General features: G+C 41.7%; 1 protein-coding gene across 7 annotated transcripts in view; it reads right to left on the bottom strand.

Annotated features, from left to right (window-relative positions):
- AMBRA1 (autophagy and beclin 1 regulator 1) overlaps window positions 1-21,963 on the bottom strand; it is a 190,117-nt gene that overhangs the window by 144,101 nt on the left and 24,053 nt on the right. For 4 of the 7 annotated variants that reach the window (XM_076001973.1, XM_076001974.1, XM_076001971.1 and 1 more), the window contains exons 2-7: window positions 5,783-6,036; window positions 5,361-5,419; window positions 4,656-4,839; window positions 3,856-4,028; window positions 2,502-2,568; window positions 474-1,927 (exon numbers count right to left, since the gene is read on the bottom strand). In XM_076001973.1, coding sequence (XP_075858088.1) covers window positions 474-1,927; window positions 2,502-2,568; window positions 3,856-4,028; window positions 4,656-4,839; window positions 5,361-5,419; window positions 5,783-5,917 — 2,072 coding nt within the window. In that variant the 5' untranslated portion in view covers window positions 5,918-6,036. The remainder of the gene's footprint in view (window positions 1-473; window positions 1,928-2,501; window positions 2,569-3,855; window positions 4,029-4,655; window positions 4,840-5,360; window positions 5,420-5,782; window positions 6,037-21,963) is intronic. The other 3 variants (XM_076001977.1, XM_076001975.1, XM_076001976.1) reach the window with 1 other exon arrangement.

Here is a 21,963-nt window from a genome sequence, read left to right as displayed (position 1 = left end):
TGGGGGGGTCAAGCTGCAGTGTTCCAAAAGATAAAGATTAAAAGGTGAATGCAGCTGCCCAAACCAGCAACACAATCAACAAAGTCAACATAATAATCTGTACCAAGCAGGGTTCTCTTTTACTTATTCCTAGGCACTCTGGGATATTTTCTTGTCTCACAGTGCAGGGCAGAGAAAGTCAATGGTTCTATTTCCTCATGCCTCTCTAACCTAATCTACAGTCTCCTTTGAAGGCTACAGCCAGAGCATTGGGCTTAGCCAGAAATAGAGCTAGCACAACCAACTGACTCATACTGCTAGCCCTAGCCTATCTCTGCCACCAAGATTTTCCAAGAAAATGCAATGGGTAGATCAGAACCATATGCGTGGGTCCCACATACTCCAGATACAGCCACAATATCTATAGGACTAAAGGAAGAGATATAAGGAGAAAAGCAAGGGACGCAGGAGAAGATAGGAAAGCAACTGCTTACCTCCTTAGTGAATCTTCCTCAGAGCTTTCCTCAGGCATATCCTGATGTAAGGCCTCCTGTGATACAGTTCCAGATCTGCTGGACTGGGTGTAAATTCTTTCCCAGTGGCCTGTGTCTTGGTTAAAGGCCACCCCAACAGTCCTCTCCTCCTGCGGGCTAGCAGAGCTGCTCAACTCCAGCCTGCTGGAGCTGGGCGTTTGGCCCTCAGTCCGCTCGAGAGGTGGCAACTGGCTGCCGCTCGATGGCATACCCTCAAAGGTACTGGAGACCTGCCAGGAGGAACTAGTCTCACCAGAAGAGTAGTTAGGTGTGGTTCTCTCCCAGCGCAAGGTATCGTTGTTGAAGGTCAGGAGATTGTGACAAGCACGGCAGCGATTCAGGTGACCACGGGACAGATTGGAGTTGTTCTCACTGCTGTGTGGGGTGGGCTGGTGGGAAGGGCCTGGCCTTTCAGATTCAATGTTATTGTTGAGCATTTCCTGGGCCTGTTGGCTCTGGGGAGTTTCCCCACTCAGGCTCTGATCCAGCTCCTGAAGCCGGTCATACTCCAAAAAGAAGCGTCTCAGGTCACATTGAAGCTCATGGCGAATGCTGCCTGAGTTGTTTTGGCTGGAGCCATTCCCTCCATCTGACTCAGTTGCCAACCCTGACGCTGGAAAACCCCTCCCTTCTGTGGCTGAAGTGTACACAGATGCCTGAGAGCCACCTTCCTGCTGTCTCAGCACCGACAGCAAACTCACCGAAGAGGCACTGGTCCTGGGTGGGGGCATGGATTCCGCCTCAGAGCGAGAGTTCAGACTGAGCACTGTCCGGGTCCACTCGGATCCTGTCAGCCCAGGAGCTATTTCTCGGTGATACCTAGAAGGGTGGCTAGATAGAGGGCCTCCCAAAGAACGACGGGTGGGACCCAGACTGAGGTTGCGGAGCGTGTTGCCGGCTGTGCTGCTCTGGACTGTACTGAAGGCAGACGGCCGGTTCAGAAGGCCCTGGTCCTGCTGCGTTGATGAGGCCTGCTCCGGGGGATGGAAGGGCTCGGTCTGTACAAAAGAAAAGGAAGGGGTAGTAGCTCTGGCAGAAGCAGGGGGGACACTGTCCTGGTGTGGCAAGAGGGAAGGAACTCGAGTGCCAGAGCAGCGGCTGCAAAGGCACAGGATCCCAAGGTGCTGGCAGCACTCAGCTGTGGGGTAACTGACCCGCTGTCGGAGCCTGATGTAAGCGGAAGTCCTGGGGCGCTCCGTGGAGGGCTGAGGGGGAGGCGGTGGGGGTGAGGGGGTAGCAGAATCTTGCACTGTGCTTTGCTCTCCCACCTGGATGCCAGAGGAGCGGGAGGACAGCATGTGCAGGAAATTGTGGAGGAGAGGCGTCCGGCGAACTGGCTGTGATTGCAGGAGGGCACGCTGACGGTAGTGGGATAATTCTGTTCCATCTATGGGGATCTCTGGTTCATCATCACCCTGCAACGCGGACCAGCATGAGGCAGGGGGTAGAACAAAGCAATTAGGTAGAACTTCCATGTGAATCATGAAAAACTAGTGATAATCATCCAAGGAAAACAACATTCATAGACAGGCAACAACTCTGTACTCCTGAGGCACTGAGAACTAACTGGCTTCAGATTCAGAGTCATCATATTGTATTAAATTATTTACTTCCAATCAACAACATATCTGAATGAGTACAGATGGCAAACCAAATTCTCTTACAAAAGACATCTTCATGACAGAGAAGCCTTGACAGGAAGCAAAATGTCAACCAGCCAGAGGCATATGAGTGACAAGATATCTAACACTGCCTACTGATGACAAGGGTTACTTCTAATGAGGTAATCACTTGATGGTTTCAAAACTGACTCTCCTGTCAAGATTATAGTTGTAATTTTAAATACACAGTCCTAAGCTAGTTTTAAATCTTGACTGGAAAGAAAGATCTGGGTATTGAAAATTAAAATCCAATATAATCAGAATTAGAGCACTAGTTTAGAAAATAACTCACAGTTTAGCTGGAACTGGAACTGCTGGACTAACTTACCTGCTGATTAGATGGGTTAACAATTGCTGTGAGTAAGTAGTGTCCAAGTGGATCAAATCTCACCAGACTGAAATTATAGAAGAAGAAACAGACAACAGACACACATAAAGGGATTACATTAACTGAGGGGAAGAAACTTGTGTTCTAATTTACAGCAATCAGTACTGTTAATTGTAGGATTACCCAAATATCCACTTCATGCTAGACTTTTGAAACTTTCAAAGAGATTAAAATAATAAGGCTCAATACTTCTTGCCAGAGGAAAGAAATATGTATTACAAAAGTAATTAAACTTGGCCGGGCACTGTGGCTCACGCCTGTAATCCTAGCTCTTGGGAGGCCGAGGCGGGCGGATTGCTCAAGGTCAGGAGTTCAAAACCAGCCTGAGCAAGAGCGAGACCCCGTCTCTACTATAAATAGAAAGAAATTAATTGGCCAACTGATATATATATAAAAAAAATTAGCCGGGCATGGTGGCGCATGCCTGTAGTCCCAGCTACCCGGGAGGCTGAGGCAGAAGGATCACTGGAGCCCAGGAGTTTGAGGTTGCTGTGAGCTAGGCTGACGCCATGGCACTCACTCTAGCCTGGACAACAAAGCGAGACTCTGTCTCCAAAAAAAAAAAAAAAAAAAAAGTAATTAAACTTGAAAACCACCTAGGTTTCCATCCCATGAAGCAGCTACATTAAACACACATTTGCTAAAATCTAAGAGCCCATTCTAACAGTAAAACATAAAATGCTCCCATATTCTGCCACAGGTTCAGTTTTCCTGTCACACAGCAGCTACGCTGGCAAGAAGCATGATTCTGATGACAATGAATAGTGTCAGCATCAAGTGACATAGCAGAAAGTAGAAAATTAGCCTATATTCAATTGTAATACTAAGAGGAACAAAGAAGGACAATGCATCAACTTTAATTCAGGCAATATGTGTTTTGATCTTGAGGGCTAAATATTAATGAGTTGATTTGATATGTACTTACATCTCCATGTTCCAGTGTGATTAACACAGACAATCAAGGATGAGCAATTACCCACCAAGCTATCTAAAAGACCACCCAAACTTTTCAGGCTTCCCCAAAGAAGGGCTATCCCAAATGCAGTTAGCTTTGAACCTAAAAAAGATTCTAATGACCCAGGTCTACAGAGACCAGATGATCAGGCCAATAAGGGACAACTGAAATGAACAAAATGAACTGCTTCCTAGCTGCTTTAAAAGTAGGAGAAGCCATGGAGGTTAACAATCTGCCATGAGCAGGGAAACAACCTGTCTTCGGAGGTGACAGCAGATGTAAATGTTCTCTATCATGTCAGTCCTGTGCCAGACAATGCTGGTGAGGTACAGTACTCACCGGACCCGTTCCATCTCACTAGCTGTCTTCACTGCAGCAAAGGGCTCCCGTCGGCTCCAATCCCAGAAGTGGATCTCATTAGCAGTGGCAATCAGCAAGAGCTGAGCCGTAGGGTGGAAAGCCAGGGAGGCAATAGCATTGTTGCTATCTGTGAACCAGCTTTCACTGCCACCCTATGAATGAACCAGTCCCAAATATTCTCAGGTTACAAGTTGCCAGCAGACTGGGAAGTCAATTTCATGAAAGGTCCATTGAAGGTAAAATGACTATTTATAGGGCCTACTTTAAATATGTTCTCTGTAAAATGATGTAGAAAATCAGTGATATGACAGTGCCACTAATTTACCAGACAAACATTACTGTCAGCTCAATTCTTCAAGTCACTTACAATCCCCAAACAATGAGCATATGCACAGTTCCTATTTCTAAAACCTACGAATACTAATGCTTGGTGCACAACATGGTGCAGAACAACCCACTAGCCAGTCACCAGGAAACAAAGCATCTTGCTTTGACAATCATGATCAGAGTACAGGACAATCTTTGCTTTATGACAATAGAACTCCATCCTGAACACATCCCAGAGCCTCTTGTACTATGTTACAATGGGCAGATGGAAGAATAAATAGAGTGTTCATCTTAGAATGGAAGACTATGAACCAAACTTCCTGTCAATTAAGTGGCACAGTCAGAGGTAGTCCTAAGAACCTAGCTAGGCTTTCTTCCAGAGTTAACCCAGAGGTAAGCCAGTCTCCGCATTTAGAATACCAAAGAAAAGGGTAGCCTAAGGAAATACTTACATGTAAATCCCAAATCCTAACCTCACCATCTAGGCAGCCGGAAGCAATAAGGCCTGAGATGGTAGGATGGAAAGTGACACACCATGGCGTGCGGCGGTGTCCAATCAGAGAGTGAACACACTTGCCAGTCTTCACCTCCGTAATATAGATATTATGATTCACATGGGTAGAGGCCAAGAGAGTCCTAGGAAATCCAAGAGTAGAAGTGAATTCAAAAGCACATGGGAGGGTAACGAATTTTATCAGCTTTGGACAACACAAAATCACTACTAGTGCCCATCCCAGCATGAAAGAAACTAAGCCTTGTGCATAAGGCAGCATATCTACAAACAAAAGAAAATATTCTGATCTTCAAAAGCTTTTGGCTTCTCCACACTGTTCCCAAATGACACACGTCACCTTCAGAAAATACTTTTTCCAGCTTAGAAAACCATCATGCCATTGGTGGCCTATATATCACAGGCAAAGGATTATTATTGAGAAACTTTCCTCAATGTGCACAGTTTCCTTTGCTTATTCCTATTATTTTTCTGGTTATTGCTGCTCATCTACTTTTTTCCCTTTCTGACACACTGCCAAAGCTCTGTTCATACAGTACTTCAGAAAACCTTTAGAGACTGACTTGGAAGATCAAGCTAAGTGAAATACACAGAAAGCAATGCTATCACAAATCTTAAGGTTAAGTTATAGATAAGTACTAGGTACCTGTCTGGGCTGAAAGCCAGCAAGAAGGTAGAGCGTGGACTATCCGGTAGTTCTACTCTCTAGGAGACCAAAAAAAAAGTTAAAATACATTATTTATGAACTATGGCTCACCCTATCTCAAAAGCACATGAAGCATTCCAGATTAGTATTCAGTGTAAGCTTAAAAGCTGGAGACAATGATCAAGCTACAAATTGAGAGAGATAAATCAAAATTACCTTCAGGAAAAATGTCTAGCTCTAAAAGAAAAAGATATTTCTAACCCATAAATTCTTCCAAATTTATAAACAGCTCCCTAGGTCAGATATGTCAATTCTCCCACACAAGACAAATATATCCCAATTCTCTGCCATCAACCCATTCTAAGGTCCCATTCTACCATCACTCCTACAAATCCTAAGTAAAAAATACTCATTCTTCTTACCTTGCCCTCCCATTTCATCCACCGGGTTTTATCTTCCACCAGTTCCTGCAGAAGCCGCTGAGCTCCCAAGGCTCGAGTGCCCCGTTCTCGCCCCCAGAGTATCCGGACAGCATTCTTCTCTGGGACAACCTTCATGGTGCTCAGTAGCCACTGTCACACCAGGTCCAGGAAATGAAGGAGCAAGTAATAGCTCCACAAACTGAAGCAGCTAAAACAAGGCCATTCAGGTCCTGGTAAGTTGTCCTCATGGAAATCTAAGGAATGGAGAAGAATGTCAAAGACTGTCTATTCTGCAACCAGAGGAGCTTCCCATTGCAAATCCAATTCTAGCTCAAAGAGGAAAGTATTCTTTTACTATTTAATGATGCATTTGCAGAAAAGACCCTTCTCCCGAATTTTTTTCAAAAATTTTTTTATAATCTCATATCCTCCATAGTTCAACCTTATGCCTAAAGAACAGATTGTTCTCTAGAGCAGTTATTCTGTTGTTATTCTTTTATCAGGCATGAAGAACTTTTGCTACTAACAAAAAGACCTAAAAATTTGCCCTCCCCTTCTATGCTTTCCTAGTGACTGCATCCCTCCTTACTCCTTGGGCAGCCTCCAAACTAATGGACAGGTAACTGATTTTAAAAGGGTATTTGGGGGCCGGCGAGGTGGCTTACGCTTGTAATCCTAGCACTCTGGGAGGCCGAGGTGGGCGGATTGCTCAAGGTCAGGAGTTCAAAACCAGCCTGAGCAAGAGCGAGACCCCGTCTCTACTATAAATAGAAAGAAATTAATTGGCCAACTAAAAATATATATAGAAAAAATTAGCCGGGCATGGTGGCACATGCCTGTAGTCCCACCTACTCGGGAGGCTGAGGCAGCAGGATTGCTTGAGCCTAGGAGTTTGAGGTTGCTGTAAGCTATGCTGACACCATGGCACTCTTGCCCAGGCAACAGAATGAGACTCTGTCTCACAAAAAAAAGAGAGAAAGAGAAGGGGTCTCACTCTGTCACCAAGGCTGGAGTACAGTGGCATGATCATAGCTCACTGTAGCCTTGAACTCCTGGGCTCAAGCAATCTTCCCACCTCAGCCTCCCTAGTAGCTAGGATACAAGGAGCAAGCCACCGGACCCTGCCAGACCTCTCTTCATAAAAGGTGCATCTCCCCTTTTACAATTAGCAATCTATGGCTAATAGTGGGCATCATGTGAATATCCTGTTTTTCCTCAACTTTTTATTCAATGGTTCAGCCTTCACTGATAATTCTTATACTATTTAAACTGGGGAAGCACTGAAAATGTTGATTTTTCTAATTCTATCATTTCTACATTAGCTGGCTTTCTTTTGTAAAGAATAAATTTCCCTGGCCGGGCGCTGTGGCTCACGCCTGTAATCCTAGCTCTTGGGAGGCCGAGGCGGGCGGATTGCTCAAGGTCAGGAGTTCAAAACCAGCCTGAGCAAGAGCGAGACCCCGTCTCTACTATAAATAGAAAGAAATTAATTGGCCAACTAAAAATATATATAGAAAAAATTAGCCGGGCATGGTGGCACATGCCTGTAGTCCCACCTACTCGGGAGGCTGAGGCAGCAGGATTGCTTGAGCCTAGGAGTTTGAGGTTGCTGTAAGCTATGCTGACACCATGGCACTCTTGCCCAGGCAACAGAATGAGACTCTGTCTCACAAAAAAAAGAGAGAAAGAGAAGGGGTCTCACTCTGTCACCAAGGCTGGAGTACAGTGGCATGATCATAGCTCACTGTAGCCTTGAACTCCTGGGCTCAAGCAATCTTCCCACCTCAGCCTCCCTAGTAGCTAGGATACAAGGAGCAAGCCACCGGACCCTGCCAGACCTCTCTTCATAAAAGGTGCATCTCCCCTTTTACAATTAGCAATCTATGGCTAATAGTGGGCATCATGTGAATATCCTGTTTTTCCTCAACTTTTTATTCAATGGTTCAGCCTTCACTGATAATTCTTATACTATTTAAACTGGGGAAGCACTGAAAATGTTGATTTTTCTAATTCTATCATTTCTACATTAGCTGGCTTTCTTTTGTAAAGAATAAATTTCCCTGGCCGGGCGCTGTGGCTCACGCCTGTAATCCTAGCTCTTGGGAGGCCGAGGCGGGCGGATTGCTCAAGGTCAGGAGTTCAAAACCAGCCTGAGCAAGAGCGAGACCCCGTCTCTACTATAAATAGAAAGAAATTAATTGGCCAACTGATATATATATAAAAAATTAGCCGGGCATGGTGGCGCATGCCTGTAGTCCCAGCTACTCGGGAGGCTGAGGCAGAAGGATCACTCAAGCCCAGGAGTTTGAGGTTGCTGTGAGCTAGGCTGATGCCACGGCACTCACTCTAGCCTGGACAATAAAGTGAGACTCTGTCTCAAAAAAAAAAAAAAAAAAAATTTCCCTTAATAACTGAGGCAGAGTAAATATGCAATTTTTTCCCTTTAATTACTAGTTCTTTCTTATTTGTAATAGCAAAAACAGGGAACAACCAAGTATCTATCTAGAGGGGACTAGATAACTAATCTATGGAAAAGAAGATTCTCTGGATACTGATAAGATGTCCAAGATATGTTACTGAGAGGGTAAAAAAGCAAGGTACAAACAATATATATAATAATGCTGCCTTTGAAAAAGAGAAAAAATTAATGGTTATCCATTGAGGACTGGAGGTACTTGATGAATAAAGACAAAAATGGGAACACGACTTTTCAGTGTTTCCTTAATTTGTTTTTATTTCTGAAATGGGTAAATATATTTCCTATTCAAAAATTATTTTTAAAATATTAAATGATGTGAAAAAATACATGTTAAGTGAAAAAAAGCAGAATACAAAATTATATATGCAGTATGATCCCAAATTTCTTTTTTAAAATATCTTGGAGATCTGAAGAACATGACTCTGGAAAAAGAAATAAGTAAGTCGGCCGGGCGCTGTGGCTCACGCCTGTAATCCTAGCTCTTGGGAGGCCGAGGCGGGTGGATTGCTCAAGGTCAGGAGTTCAAAACCAGCCTGAGCAAGAGCGAGACCCCGTCTCTACTATAAATAGAAAGAAATTAATTGGCCAACTGATATATATATAAAAAATTAGCCGGGCATAGTGGCGCATGCCTGTAGTCCCAGCTACTCGGGAGGCTGAGGCAGAAGGATCACTCAAGCCCAGGAGTTTGAGGTTGCTGTGAGCTAGGCTGACGGCACGGCACTCACTCTAGCCTGGACAACAAAGCGAGACTCTGTCTCAAAAAAAAAAAAAAAGAAATAAGTAAGTAAATACAACTTATATAATTTATAAAACAAAATTAAAAATAAAATAAATATCTAAGAGAAAAATGACACAAAAATATAAAAATACTAGCCCTGACTGTCTTTGGGTAGTGGCATTATAGGTGATTCAATATTTTTAAAAGGTAGTTTTCTATTTTTCTTTCTGCTTTCTAATTTAAAAAGTAATAACTATTTATTGTAAAAAGTCAAACAATAATTGGCTATTTACATTTCACAAAAGGCTGCAATCAAAAGAATATACCACCAAATGCATCCAAATACAGACAGAAGTAAAAACATTTATAGCCTATGCTGAAGGAGTTTCCTCCCTGGAGTATTGAGATGTGAAAATCAGAAAGATTCAACAGTAAGACTACTTCCAAGTTACTAGTTCAATACAAAACAAAGTTCCCAAGGAGTGATGAAGGAATAAATTCTAACCTGTATCCTCAATCCTCAAGATATAGCTCTCATCATTCATTCGTGCATGACATAAATATGAACACATTAAAAATAGTGCTACAGGGGCCAGGTAAGGTGGCTCACGCCTATAATCCTAGCACTCTGGGAGGCTGAGGCAGGAGAATCACTTGAGGTCAGTTCGAGACCAGCCTGAACAAGAGTGAGACGCCTATCTCCTACTAAAAAGGAAGAAAAAGAAAATCATATAAGTTCATAAAAAAGAAAACAAATTGTGCTACAGGGCAACTTCCTGAATAGACTAAGTATACAGTAACTAAACAAGAATAATCTCCTTGGAGACTTTGACAATTTATGGACTAGGACTAAAAGTCTAAAAGTGAGCCCAGGATTGCCCTTTGGTCAAACTGCCACATAAGTGAATAATCACTAACTAGGAATGTGACTGAAATACAGTTCCTATTGGTTCATCTTAACTCTCTACTGAGTCTGCAATTCTTTTATCTAAAATAGAGAAGTTCAGAAGAAACATTTTGAGGGTCCTTTGTCCCAACAAGGCTACATAAAAGTACTTTCAAAGAGATACATTTAAACGATTTATAATCTTACAATGTGCGGTGGAAACAGAAGCAATACAATCCCTAAAAAAAAAAAAAAAAAAAAATCTGAATTTCTGAGCTCCTGGAACTCAAGAGGAAGAAGAAAATTCAGGTCACAAACACTGTATGACTCAGAAAACTGTGATACTATCTTAAATTCCTATAGGAATCGGAAGAGGAAAGAGCACCTACAAATACCAGTATCAGAACAACTAAAGCTCAGGATTGCCAAAGAACATGTCTATCAATTCCCAGGGACCTAAACACACTAAAAATTCAAGCAAGAGAAAGTTTGACTGATGAGAGGTAGTCAGAGGGACTAAAACAATTACACAATCTCTCTTTTGTCTGAAGAAAAATATTTGCTGTTGCTTCAAAAGGATAAGGGACTTCTCTCTTGATATGTTTTTTTTTTCTTTTCCTTTTCTTTTTTGAGAAATAGTCTTACTCTGTTGCCCAGGCTAGAATGCCCTGTTGTCAGCCTACCTCACAGGAACCTCAAACTCCTGTGCTCAACAGATCCTCTTACCTCAGCCTCCTGAGTAGCTGGGACTACACGTGTGCACCACCATGCCCGGCTAATTTTCTCTATTTTTACTAGAGACGGGGTCTTGCTCTTGCTCAGGCTGGTCTCGAACTCCTGACCTCAAGCTATCCTCCCACCTCAGCCTCCCAGACTGCTAGGATTATAGGCTTGAGCCACCCCGAGCCTGGCCCTTGATATGCTCTTAATAGCCACCTGAAAAGAGATTTTACTGTGTTCCCCATAAAGAACAAAAAGCTAAGTCAAATTGAAGTTAGGCCTATTGCTAAGGAGGAAGTGCCAGTCAATTGTGTTTTTCATTCCTGTTGTCAAATAGTAAGAAACAAGTTTCCCAATCTGTCCTTTCAAGCAGGAGTCCCCAACCTTTTGGGACCAGTTTCATAGAAGACAATTTTTCCACAGGGGTAGGGAGAAGGGAAATGGCTTCAGAATGATTCAAGCGCATTACATTTATTGTGCAGTCAGATCTCTCTGCTAATGATAATCTGTATTTGCAGCCACTCCCCAGTGCTAGCATCACCAACTCAGCTCCACCTCACATCATCAGGCAAAATTAGATTCTCATAAGGCAACCTAGATCTGCCACATGGGCAGTGTATGGTAGGGTTCAAGCTCCTACGAGAATCTAATGCTCTTGTGAGCATTTAATGCCACAGCTGATCTTACAGGAGGCGTAGCTTATGTGGTGATGCGAGTGATGGGGAGCAGCTGTGAATACAGACGAAGCTTCCGCTTCCCGTGCTTGCAGCTCACCTCCTGCTGTGTGGCCCAGTTCTTAACAGGCCCTGGACTGGTACCAGTCTGTGGTCCGGGGGTTGGGGACAGCAGCCTTAAAATAAAGCAGACTGAGATAAAGGGTACCAAGAATAGTCTTTGTGATGCCATTACAGTCACCAAAATCCAGTCTCAATCATAAAAAGCCTATGCAAGCAGAATCAAAATGACTGGGGCTGGGCGTGGTGGCTCATGCCTGTAATCCTAGCACTCTGGGAGGCCGAGGCAGGCGGATTGCTCAAGGTCAGGAGTTCAAAACCAGCCTGAGCAAGAGTGAGACCCGTCTCTACTATAAATAGAAATAAAGTAATTGGCCAACTAATATATAGAGAAAAAATTAGCCGGGCATGGTGGCGCATGCCTGTAGTCCCAGCTACTTGGGAGGCTGAGGCAGCAGGATTGCTTGAGCCCAGGAGTTTGAGGTTGCTGTGAGCTAGGCTAACGCCACGGCACTCACTCTAGCCTGGGCAACACAGCGAGACTCTATCTCAAAAAAAAAAAAAGAAGAAGAAGAAGAAGAAGAAAAAAACGGACATGACTGGGGCTGGGCACAGTATTTCACACCTGTAATCCCAGCACTTTAGGAGGCTGAGGAAGCAGGAGGATCACTTGAGGCCATAAGTTCGAGACCAGCCTGAGCAATATACCAATATCCTCATCTCTACAAAAAATAGAAAAATGAGCCAGCTGTGGTGGCGCACACCTGTAGTTCCAGCTACTCTGGAGGCTGAGGCAGGAAGATCACTTGAAGCTCACTTGAGACCTCATTTGAGGTTGCAGTGAACTATGATGATGCCACTGCAGTCTAGCCTGGGCAACTGAGACTCTGTCTCAAAAAAAAAAAGACATGACTGGGATATATATACAAGACAAATGCCAAGGTTCTACCCATTTCCACACACACAACCCCCAACTTCAATAATATGAGAGACCATTCAAAAAGATGAGATGACAACCACCTTTACAGATTTTCTCTGCTTAATTCTAAGACAGAATTATTAATCTATTTAACAACTACTCATAAAAATCACCTAGAGAGTATGCCACAACCCAGTGGGAAGTAAAAGTTAGATTTACAGGTTGCAATTTGATCATCTTACCCCAGCAATTGTACTCCACCTTCTAGCTATATGACTTTGGGAAGTTACTTAACCTCTTTGATACTTGGTTTACGCTCTGTAAAAGAGGATAGCAATATCTGCTTCACAGGGTTGTTGTGAAGCTCAAATAAGAAAGGAGCTGTCAAAGTGTTAATATTGTTGCTATTATTGTCATTATTACTGAATCCTCTTTGAGGTTCACTATTGGTTTCCCTCACCAAACAATAGGGCCAACTAAAACATCAGAGAGCAGAGATACCATAATTCCCAAGAGTAGCAGAATTTCTAAGAAACATGTCAAAGGTTGCCGCCAGACAACAAAGTAAAAAGTACTCAGGGGACAAATAGAGTATGTTTATGTGGCAAAAATAATTAAATATGATCTGGGATACCTCTACATAGGTAAAGTGAATTAAAAATCAGAATCAACAACTTAGAGCTATATCTGCAACCTGACTAATAATTCAGACCCCAAATCTTCCCTTCTTACTGCAATTAGGAGTGTGAATCAGAAAACTATTAGACTTGGAAGAGTCTGTTAAGATGGAGTCCATTCTCCTCATTTATTTGAGTAATTACTTCTTTCCTTCGCTTCAGTATGCCCATGTAGGCAAAGTCTAAAAGTCAAACCAACTATGTAATACTGACATATATTCCATAACATACATAATTTAACCCACCAATAACTCTTTTTAAAAAAATCCTTTAAATACTAAATCTAAGATCACTTGCATAATTCTCCCAAATGGAAAAAATTAACTACAAAATGTCAGGCCTTAAACAAATAAAAAACAAAAAGAAAAAAAAAAAAGTCAGGCCTTTAATTAGATGTCTAAAAGTGGCCTAGTACTCTTTAGAAATTCCATGTGGGTGGACATACACAGGGTTTTGTTTAATTGGCAGCTTTGTGTTCATTAATATGGCTTTCCTATGGGGGATTTCAGGATACTTCAAATGACACCATACAGAACCCAAGTCCAAAATATAAGCACCATAGCCAGCAAGCATTACCTGCCTCCATACATCTCTTACCTCTTTTTGTTTGTTTGTTTCTTTGTTTTTTGACACAGGGTCTTGCTCTGCTGCCCAGGCTAGAAGGAAGTTGTGTCATAATAGCTCACTGCAACTTCAAACTGTGGGCTCAAGCAATCTTCCTGCCTCAGCCTCCTGAATAACTGGGACTACAGGAACACACCACCATGCCCAGCTAATTTTTGTGTGTGTTGTACAGACAGGGTCTCCTATGTTGCCCAGGCTGATCTCATACTCCTGACCCCAAGTGATTTTCCCACTTCTTGCTTCCCACTTTCCCCGGCCTCTCAAAGTGCTAGGATTACAGGTGTGAGTCACTGTACCTGGCCTTGCCTGACTCTTAGACTAGACTGAACTTAGAGGGGAGGACAGGTAATTTTGAGCAAAGCATTACAATTTTATTTATTTTTTTTATTTATTTATTTTTTTTGAGACAGAGTCTCACTCTGTTCTCCTAGCTAGAGTGCCAAGGTGTCAGCCTAGCTCAAAGCAACCTCAAACTCTTGGGGGCTCAAGAGATCCTTCTGCCTCAGCCTCCCAAGTAGCTGAGACTACAGGCATGGGCCACCATGCCCTGCTAATTTTTTCTATATATTTTTAGTTGGCCAATTAATTTCTTTCTATTTTCAGTAGAGACGGGGTCTCACTCTTGCTCAGGCTGGTGTCAAACTGCTGACCTTGAGCAATCCTCCCACCTTGGCCTATAATTTTAAAACTGTAAAGAAGTAACACAATCTGAAGGCAAACATACCTGGAAGCAGAAAAACCCAACTACTTATTACCTGAATTGGGTATCTACTGTGTGCAAAGGATATCCTAGGATATGCCAAAAGGTTAACTGGTTAACTCTAAATGGAGAAGTTATAAGTAATGTTTATTTTATTTTTCTTATCCATAATTTTTAAATTAGAAACAGTATAGTATAGTTGTATATATGGGCCCTGTAATTAGACATTTTCATGGTGTGTAATGGTTTCTTGATGTCTTGAAATGGTTATTTAACCTCATTGTACCTCACTGCACTTTTATATAAAAGTGCCCACTATTATATAATTCCAATGCTTGTGGCAGAATAATAGCTTCATTTGGTAATGAAGAATTAGAATTAAAATGGTGATAAGTGTAAGGCTGGTGGTGGGTACCCTCCCCTCCCTAGATCAAAAAGAAAAGGCTCATAAGACCAGACCTGCCAAGGACAAACTGCCAGGCCCCGCTGAGAAGAACCACTCCCAGATGTCCACCTGGATAAGAACATTTTGGTTCCTGGATTCCACAAATACCGCCAGCCCCTCCTATTTCTCAATGACCACCAAAGGTCACCCTGGCTCTTCCCTCCAAAAGACACTAGCCAACCCCAAACATTATAAAGGCTTGCACCCCCTCCAAACGGACGCAATTTCTCAGGCCTCCCTCTCTTGGGACCCAAGAACCTTGTCCAGGAGTGCATAATAAAGCCACGTTGTTTGGCCCCACTCTTTCTCTCTCTCTCTCTTTCTTTCACTGCTGGAAAACTTTACAATAAGTACACACAATATTTCTTTTCTTTTCTTTTTTTTTTTTTTTTGAGACAGAGTATCACTCTATTGCCCAGGCTAGAGTGCCACGGAGTCAGCTTAGTTCACAGCAACCTCAAATTCCTGGGCTCAAGTGATCCTCCTGCCTAAGCCTCCTGAGTAGCTGGGACTACAGGCACGCGCCACCGTGCCCGGCTAATTTTTCTTTTAGTTGTTTGGCTAATTTCTTTCTATTTTTAGTAGAGATGGGGTCTCGCTCTTGCTCAGGCTGGTCTCGAACTCCTGAGCTCAAGCAATCCTCCCGCCTTAGCCTCCCAAAGTGCTAGAATTACAGGCGTGAGCCACCGCACCTGGCCAATATTTAATTTCTAAGAATAAAAAATTTAGGCCGCAAAGTCATGGTAAATAATCAGACAAATTATATTTGAGACAAATTTTTCTAGGCAAAATGAAACTAAGACTACAGAAGTCTCCAAATCCGTTCAGATAAAACAGCTTACTGTGTCACATTTTTAAAAAAAATAAAACCATGATAATAGTGAAAATAAAATAATTAACATTTTCACAGTGCGTATCAGGTGCTATTATTCTTAGCGCTTTACATAAAGCATGTATAATCCTCACAGGTGCCCAGGTACATGAAGCCCAGAAAGAGTAAGTCAGTTAGCAGTGGATTTAGGATTCAAACCCATGCAGTCTGGATCCAGAGTCTGGATACCTAATTAATACAGAATACTCTCTAATGACTGAGATAAAACCTCCTACAACTGTTTCTCTCCCACTTCATATACTAGTCTCACACATATTGGGTCCTCAATAACTGTTTCACAGTCTTACATTATCAACTGGAAATTGGCTTGCTCTATTTTTTTTTTTTCTCTATAGAGACATGGCCTTGCTCTGTCACACAGTACAGTGGCATGATCATAGCTCAATGCATCCTTGAACTCCTTGGCTCAGTCTCCCAAGTAACTAGTACTACAAGTGCACATGATGATGCTCAGCTAATTTTTGTATTTTTTATAGAGATGGGATCTCATTTTGTTGCCCAGGCTGGTCTTGAACTCCTGGTCTCAAGTGAGCCTCCTGGGATTACAGGTATGAGTCAACACACCTGGGCTACATGCTTTATTTTTTAAATGTTGATTTCCTCAGCGGTCCAGAAAAGTAGACCGCTAGATAAAAAAGTAATGAATGGGCCGGGCGTGGTGGCTCACGCCTGTAATCCTAGCACTCTGGGAGGCCGAGGCGGGCGGATTGCTCGAGGTCAGGAGTTCAAAACCAGCCTGAGCAAGACCCCGTCTCTACCAAAATATAGAAAGAAATTAATTGACTAACTAAAAATATATATACAAAAAAAAAAAATTAGCCGGGCATGGTGGCGCATGCCTGTAGTCCCAGCTACTAGGGAGGCTGAGGCAGTAGGATCGCTGAGCCCAGGAGATTGAGGTTGCTGTGAGCCAGGCTGACGCCATGGCACTCACTCTAGCCTGGCAAGAAAGTGAGACTCTGTCTCAAAAAAAAAAAAAAAAAAAAAAAAGTAATGAATGACACTGAGGAAAAAATGAAAAAAATTCTCTCACTTTTTTTTCTTTTTGAGATGGGGGTCTCACTCTGTTGCCTGGGCTACAGTGCAATGACATCATCATAGCTCACTGAAACCTCAAACTCCTGGGCTCAAGCCCAGGACTACCTCAGCCTCTCAAGTAGTGGGGACTACAGGCATGTGCCACCATGCCTGACTTCTCTCATTACTTACTTTCTAAGCAATTCATTTACATAGTTTGAGAAAGGGAGACTTCAAAACTTTTGACCAGAAATATCTTTAAAGTCAATAAAATAGCAAATTGGAGTATATCATGAAATTTAACTACTATGTATTTGCATTACAAACCTACCAATTCCATCAAAATCAGAAAAATTACATATCAAGAAATAGAGGTAGATGCCACAGTAAATGTACTTTTGTCCAGGAACCAGAATATAGATCTCATATAATTCATTACACAAATATAACTGAGAACAGAAAAAAAGAGTCTTTATATATAGTCTCATGCCATCCCTTTCTCATCCTCATGACAGACACATGTGCTAGTGACCTCCCTATACTGCCAGAGTTGGTCTCAAATAAGGATTCTCCTCAGAATCTACCTCAGTTTATAGTAGTTTCCCTCTTTTACATATTCTCTCCAAAGACAGCTGCCATCGTTTCCTTCCTGCATATACTCATATGCTGCTCTATACTCATCAAGAACTGAGAACATATTTCTTTCCTCTTGAATTTGGGCTAGGCTTGTGACTTACTTTGACCACAGAATTTGGCAGAAACAATGACATGCCAGTTTCAGGCTCGGCAGCTTCCACTTTCACTCTCAGAACTGAGCCTACAGGCTGTATGGAAATTCAGGACATCCTGCTGGAGACACTGACCACATAGTGGGCCCCTGGATAATAAGACAACACATGGAGAGGGGGAGGCCACATGGAAAACTATCAAGATGCCAGACAAATCAGTGAAACCCTCTTGGACCTTCTAGCCCAGCCCATTCCCAGCTAAAAGCAAACAAACAAATGACTCCCAATTGATGCCACACAGAGCAGATGAATCATCCAAACAAGCCCTTCCCAAATTCCTAACCCACAGAATTGTGAGACATAAAAAAATCCTTTTCCAATGACTTTGTGCACAAAAAAAAATATATATAAAAAAATAAAATAAAATAAAATAAAAAAATCCTTATTATTATAAGCTATGAATTTTGAGGTGTTTTTTTTTATACAGCAATAGATAACTAAAATACTACCTACCTAATATCTAGTGCTGACAAATATCAACAATTTTCTATGGAAAACCCATTATCTACTCAACATTCTAAAAATAATTTTTTTTGAAAATATGCAAATTAAATTTAGATAACCAAAGATATCACAAAATTAATTTTTATTTTATCACATTTGTCCCCTTGCTAGGACTCTTTCTTCCTCACTAGACTATAAACTCTGTGAGTGGAAAAAAACATATCTGTCATAGCTGTCACCGTTACAGTACCTAGCACAGTGCCTAGCATAGAAGAGAATGAAAATATGCATTTTTATATATCCAGAGTTATGAGAAGGACCCAAACAAACCCAAAATTCTCATAAACAGCAACACCTACATTGAAAAAAGTATAGTCGGTTATGGGATGGTGCTAATGAGTTCAGAGTCATACATTCAATTTCTCGAATCAAATACCTTTAAAAAGAAAAGGCTTTGTACCATTATCATCTGAATCTCAATCAGTTATTTCATTATGCACATGCCAAAGATCACAAGAGGGCCAAGCAACAGACTATGCAAAGGGCAAATACATCACTACTACTAACAAAGAGAAAAAAATGAAAATAAAAATACATACCTCAAAAATAGCAGCAACATTTTTTTTTTTTTTTGGAGACAGAGTCTGGCTTTGTTGCCCAGGCTAGAGTGAGTACCGTGGCATCAGCCTAGCTCACAGCAACCTCAGACTCCTGGGCTCAAGCAATCCTTCTGTCTCAGCCTCCAAAGTAGCTGGGACTACAGGCATGTGCCACCATGCCTGGCTAACTTTTTCTATACATATATTAGTTGTCCAATTAATTTCTTTCTATTTATAGTAGAGACGGGGTCTCGCTCTCGCTCAGGCTGGTTTCGAACTCCTGACCTTGAGCGATCCACCCGCCTCGGCCTCCCAGAGAGCTAGGATTACAGGCGTGAGCCACCGCGCCGGGCCAACATTTTTAATCCTCATATTTGAAACACAACATATATAGAATAAGTACAGAGGAAGTGGATGTTCTGACAGCAGAGATGGGAACATGGAATATTATACCTTTCAAGCTTGAGAATGCTAGATTTAAAATTTTCATCCTACTTTACTCCCTAAGAAAGCTGATCTTTAACCTCTGAATGTCTTCTAAAAACAAAACAAACAAACAAACAAACAAAAAAACCTGATCTTTTAATTAAGGGGAAAAGGGGTGTCCTTCAAGCTCATAATATTGTTGTGTGATTTCATGGATAATGATAAGACTAAGCGGCAAGAAGCTTCAATAACTGATTTTTACCACTGGCTTGTTATATAATTTGGACAGGCTACATTCTCGCTGAATTTCAAGTTTTCCTCCATGTGTAAACTGAGAGTAATAATACCCTCTTTCTACCTCCAAGGAATAAAGTCCTCAGAAACTCTCAGAAGGAACAGGTTACAAAAATTCAAGGCAAGCTGGGCGTGGTGGCTCACGCCTGTAATCCTAGCACTCTGGGAGGCTGAGGCAGGCGGATTGCTCAAGGTCAGAAGTTTGAAACCAGCTTGAGCGAGACCCGTCTCTACCAAAAATAGAGAGAAATTAATTGACCAACTAAAAAATATATATAGAAAAAATTAGCCGGGCATGGTGGCACATGCCTGTAGTCCCAGCTACTCGGGAGGCTGAGGCAGGAGGATTGCTTGAGCCCAGGAGTTTGAGGTTGCTATGAGCTAGGCTGATGCCACGGCACTTACTCTAGCCTGGGCAATAGAGTGAGACTCTGTTTAAAAAAAAAAAAAAAAAAAAATTCAAGGCAAGATCATTACTTTTCAAAGTAAAAGCCAAATTAGGAACCAACAATAACCAGAACACATGATAAACACAAGTTCACACAAAGAAGTCTGGCACCTACAGCTCTAAGAGAAAGAATGCAAAGGAAACTACAGTGATTATAAAGCAGAATCAGAGAGTGCAGTACCTCTAATTAATCACCTGACAAACAGAAAGCAAGTAATTCAACAGACCTGAGATCAATCAAAATCATACACAATCCCCTTCCTTTTAAGAAGCCAAAAGCCCAGAAATAAACTGCCAAAAGACAGAATCTGCACCTATACTGCACACATAGGATGGCATTTGTTTTTTATATATAAACTCAGAATATGACAGACCTCTGTAGGCTGTATCATGAATGAGTTAACAACTTTACAAAATGCTTTGAATATACAAAGCTAAATAAATTCTAATTCATGTTATTATAATAAAAGGAGGGAGAGAGTGAAGCATCAGCTTTTGTACAGATTTTGCTTACTAGAGCTTCCTAAAGTAACTCACAATGATACCACCTAATGTCTGAAACACAGGAAAGCTTGTGCTCAAAACAAAGTGTGATCAAAACTGAAAATAGAAAGTCATAAGACCCAAATTTGAGACTAACAATCTTCCTTACTCCCACTTACCTCAGAAGGATGAAGAAAAAAGAAATGATGTTTTACCACAAATTATTCTGGGGAAAATAGTGCACCGAGAACACAAGAACCCGAGGAAGAACAAGGACGAAACCACTAAACCAAAAAGAAACTGAAGCTCAAGTTTTTTGGTACCAACCTATCAAAAGAATCAAGATCAGGAAAGCTACCCTTAAATGCACAGAAATGGCAAGGGATCTTCTATTAGCAAGCAACAAAATTTGATGGAAGAAATTTCACAGAGGCAAAAATAGCTTAACCCCAGAAATGGGAACCGAAACCAGTTGCCTCAGACAAACAGGCCTAATGACTTTGGCAACGAAATACCTTTCATCTACCAACAATATTAGGAGGCAGAAGTAGAGCTGATTTCAAATCATGAAGGATCACATCTTTCTGTTTTCTGCACAATCGTTGGGAAAAATAGAGTCCAATTCCCTTCCTGGAGTACCACATTGCCACCAATTCTTCTGGGAAACCCCTGGAACTATAGCAACAATATTGTTTAAAAAAAAAAAAAGCTTTGAGTATATTAACTTAGGAGTCCTTACAAGCCCTAGGACAGATGGGATTACTCACCAGACAAATAAGAAAAATAAAACCTGGAAGAGGTTAAGAAATTCATCTTCCAGCTTCACAGATGAGTCAATAGCCAAAACAGGATTTGAATTCAGGCTTTTCCTTCAGATAGTATCAGAGCTAACTCCTAGTCCTTGGCTCAGAAGATACTGTGTTCAGTGTTCTCCAATCTCAGAGTCAGCCCAGGTCAGGTTCTTGGCTGACTAGAATAGGGAAAGAAAAATTTCCCTCAAGGCTTCAGGAAAAGAAGTCAAATTATTAAATGCAGCGTTCTCATGCTAAAAGGTCCAGATGCCCCTTACCTTGCCAATCACATTTATCAGCCAATCAAAATAAGACAGTAGATGTAAGAACCTAGTCATTTTAATCTGAGTAGAAGGTGGATTCCGTTTCTACAGCTTTCCAAAGAATACTTATTGAGGGGGAAGGATGCAAAAGTAATGATAAATGGCTGAGTGTTTACTAAACATATACTATGTACTCAGCACTGTTATGGGCACAGAGCATACTACAGTGAACAAGAATATTCCTGCCCTCAAGAAGCTTATGTGATTATTTAGATAATTGAGTATTAACAATACTTTCAGGTAGTGATAAATGCTACTACAAAAATATGGAAAGTGATAGAAAAAAAGAAAAAACCCACTTTTCACCTAGGGTGACCAGGGAAACCTGAGATGACATTTGAGTTAAGACCAGCATCTTGAAGTCTTGAGAAGAGTTAGGTGAAAAAATATTCCAAAGAGAAAAAAGATCTCTAAGATGTAAGCTTAGCATGTGTGAAGGCCAGAAATAGGGCCAACATGGCTGGAGCACAGCTAATAAGGGAGAGAATAGAGAGATAGGTGGGTGCCAACAGACGGATAATACAATTTGGATTTTATTAAGTATAATGGGTGCTATTAGAGGACATTAGCCAAGGAAATGACAAGATGATGGGAATTTGGACCAGGGTTATAGCAATGTATGAGATGAGTAGTCATACTGAGGATATGTTTTAGAGAAACAGCTAAGGGAATTACAGATAAATAGTATGTGGGATGTGAAAGAAAGAGAAATTAAGAGTGATTCCTAGGTTGTTGGCTAAATTCCCAAATGGATGGTGGCCCACTTATTTA

Source organism: Microcebus murinus, chromosome 4 (assembly GCF_040939455.1).
Source record: "Microcebus murinus isolate Inina chromosome 4, M.murinus_Inina_mat1.0, whole genome shotgun sequence".
In the NCBI taxonomy this organism is placed as follows: Eukaryota; Metazoa; Chordata; class Mammalia; order Primates; family Cheirogaleidae; genus Microcebus; species Microcebus murinus.
Note: the sequence above shows the minus strand (reverse complement) of the source record. Positions and strands in the feature narration are given on the sequence as shown.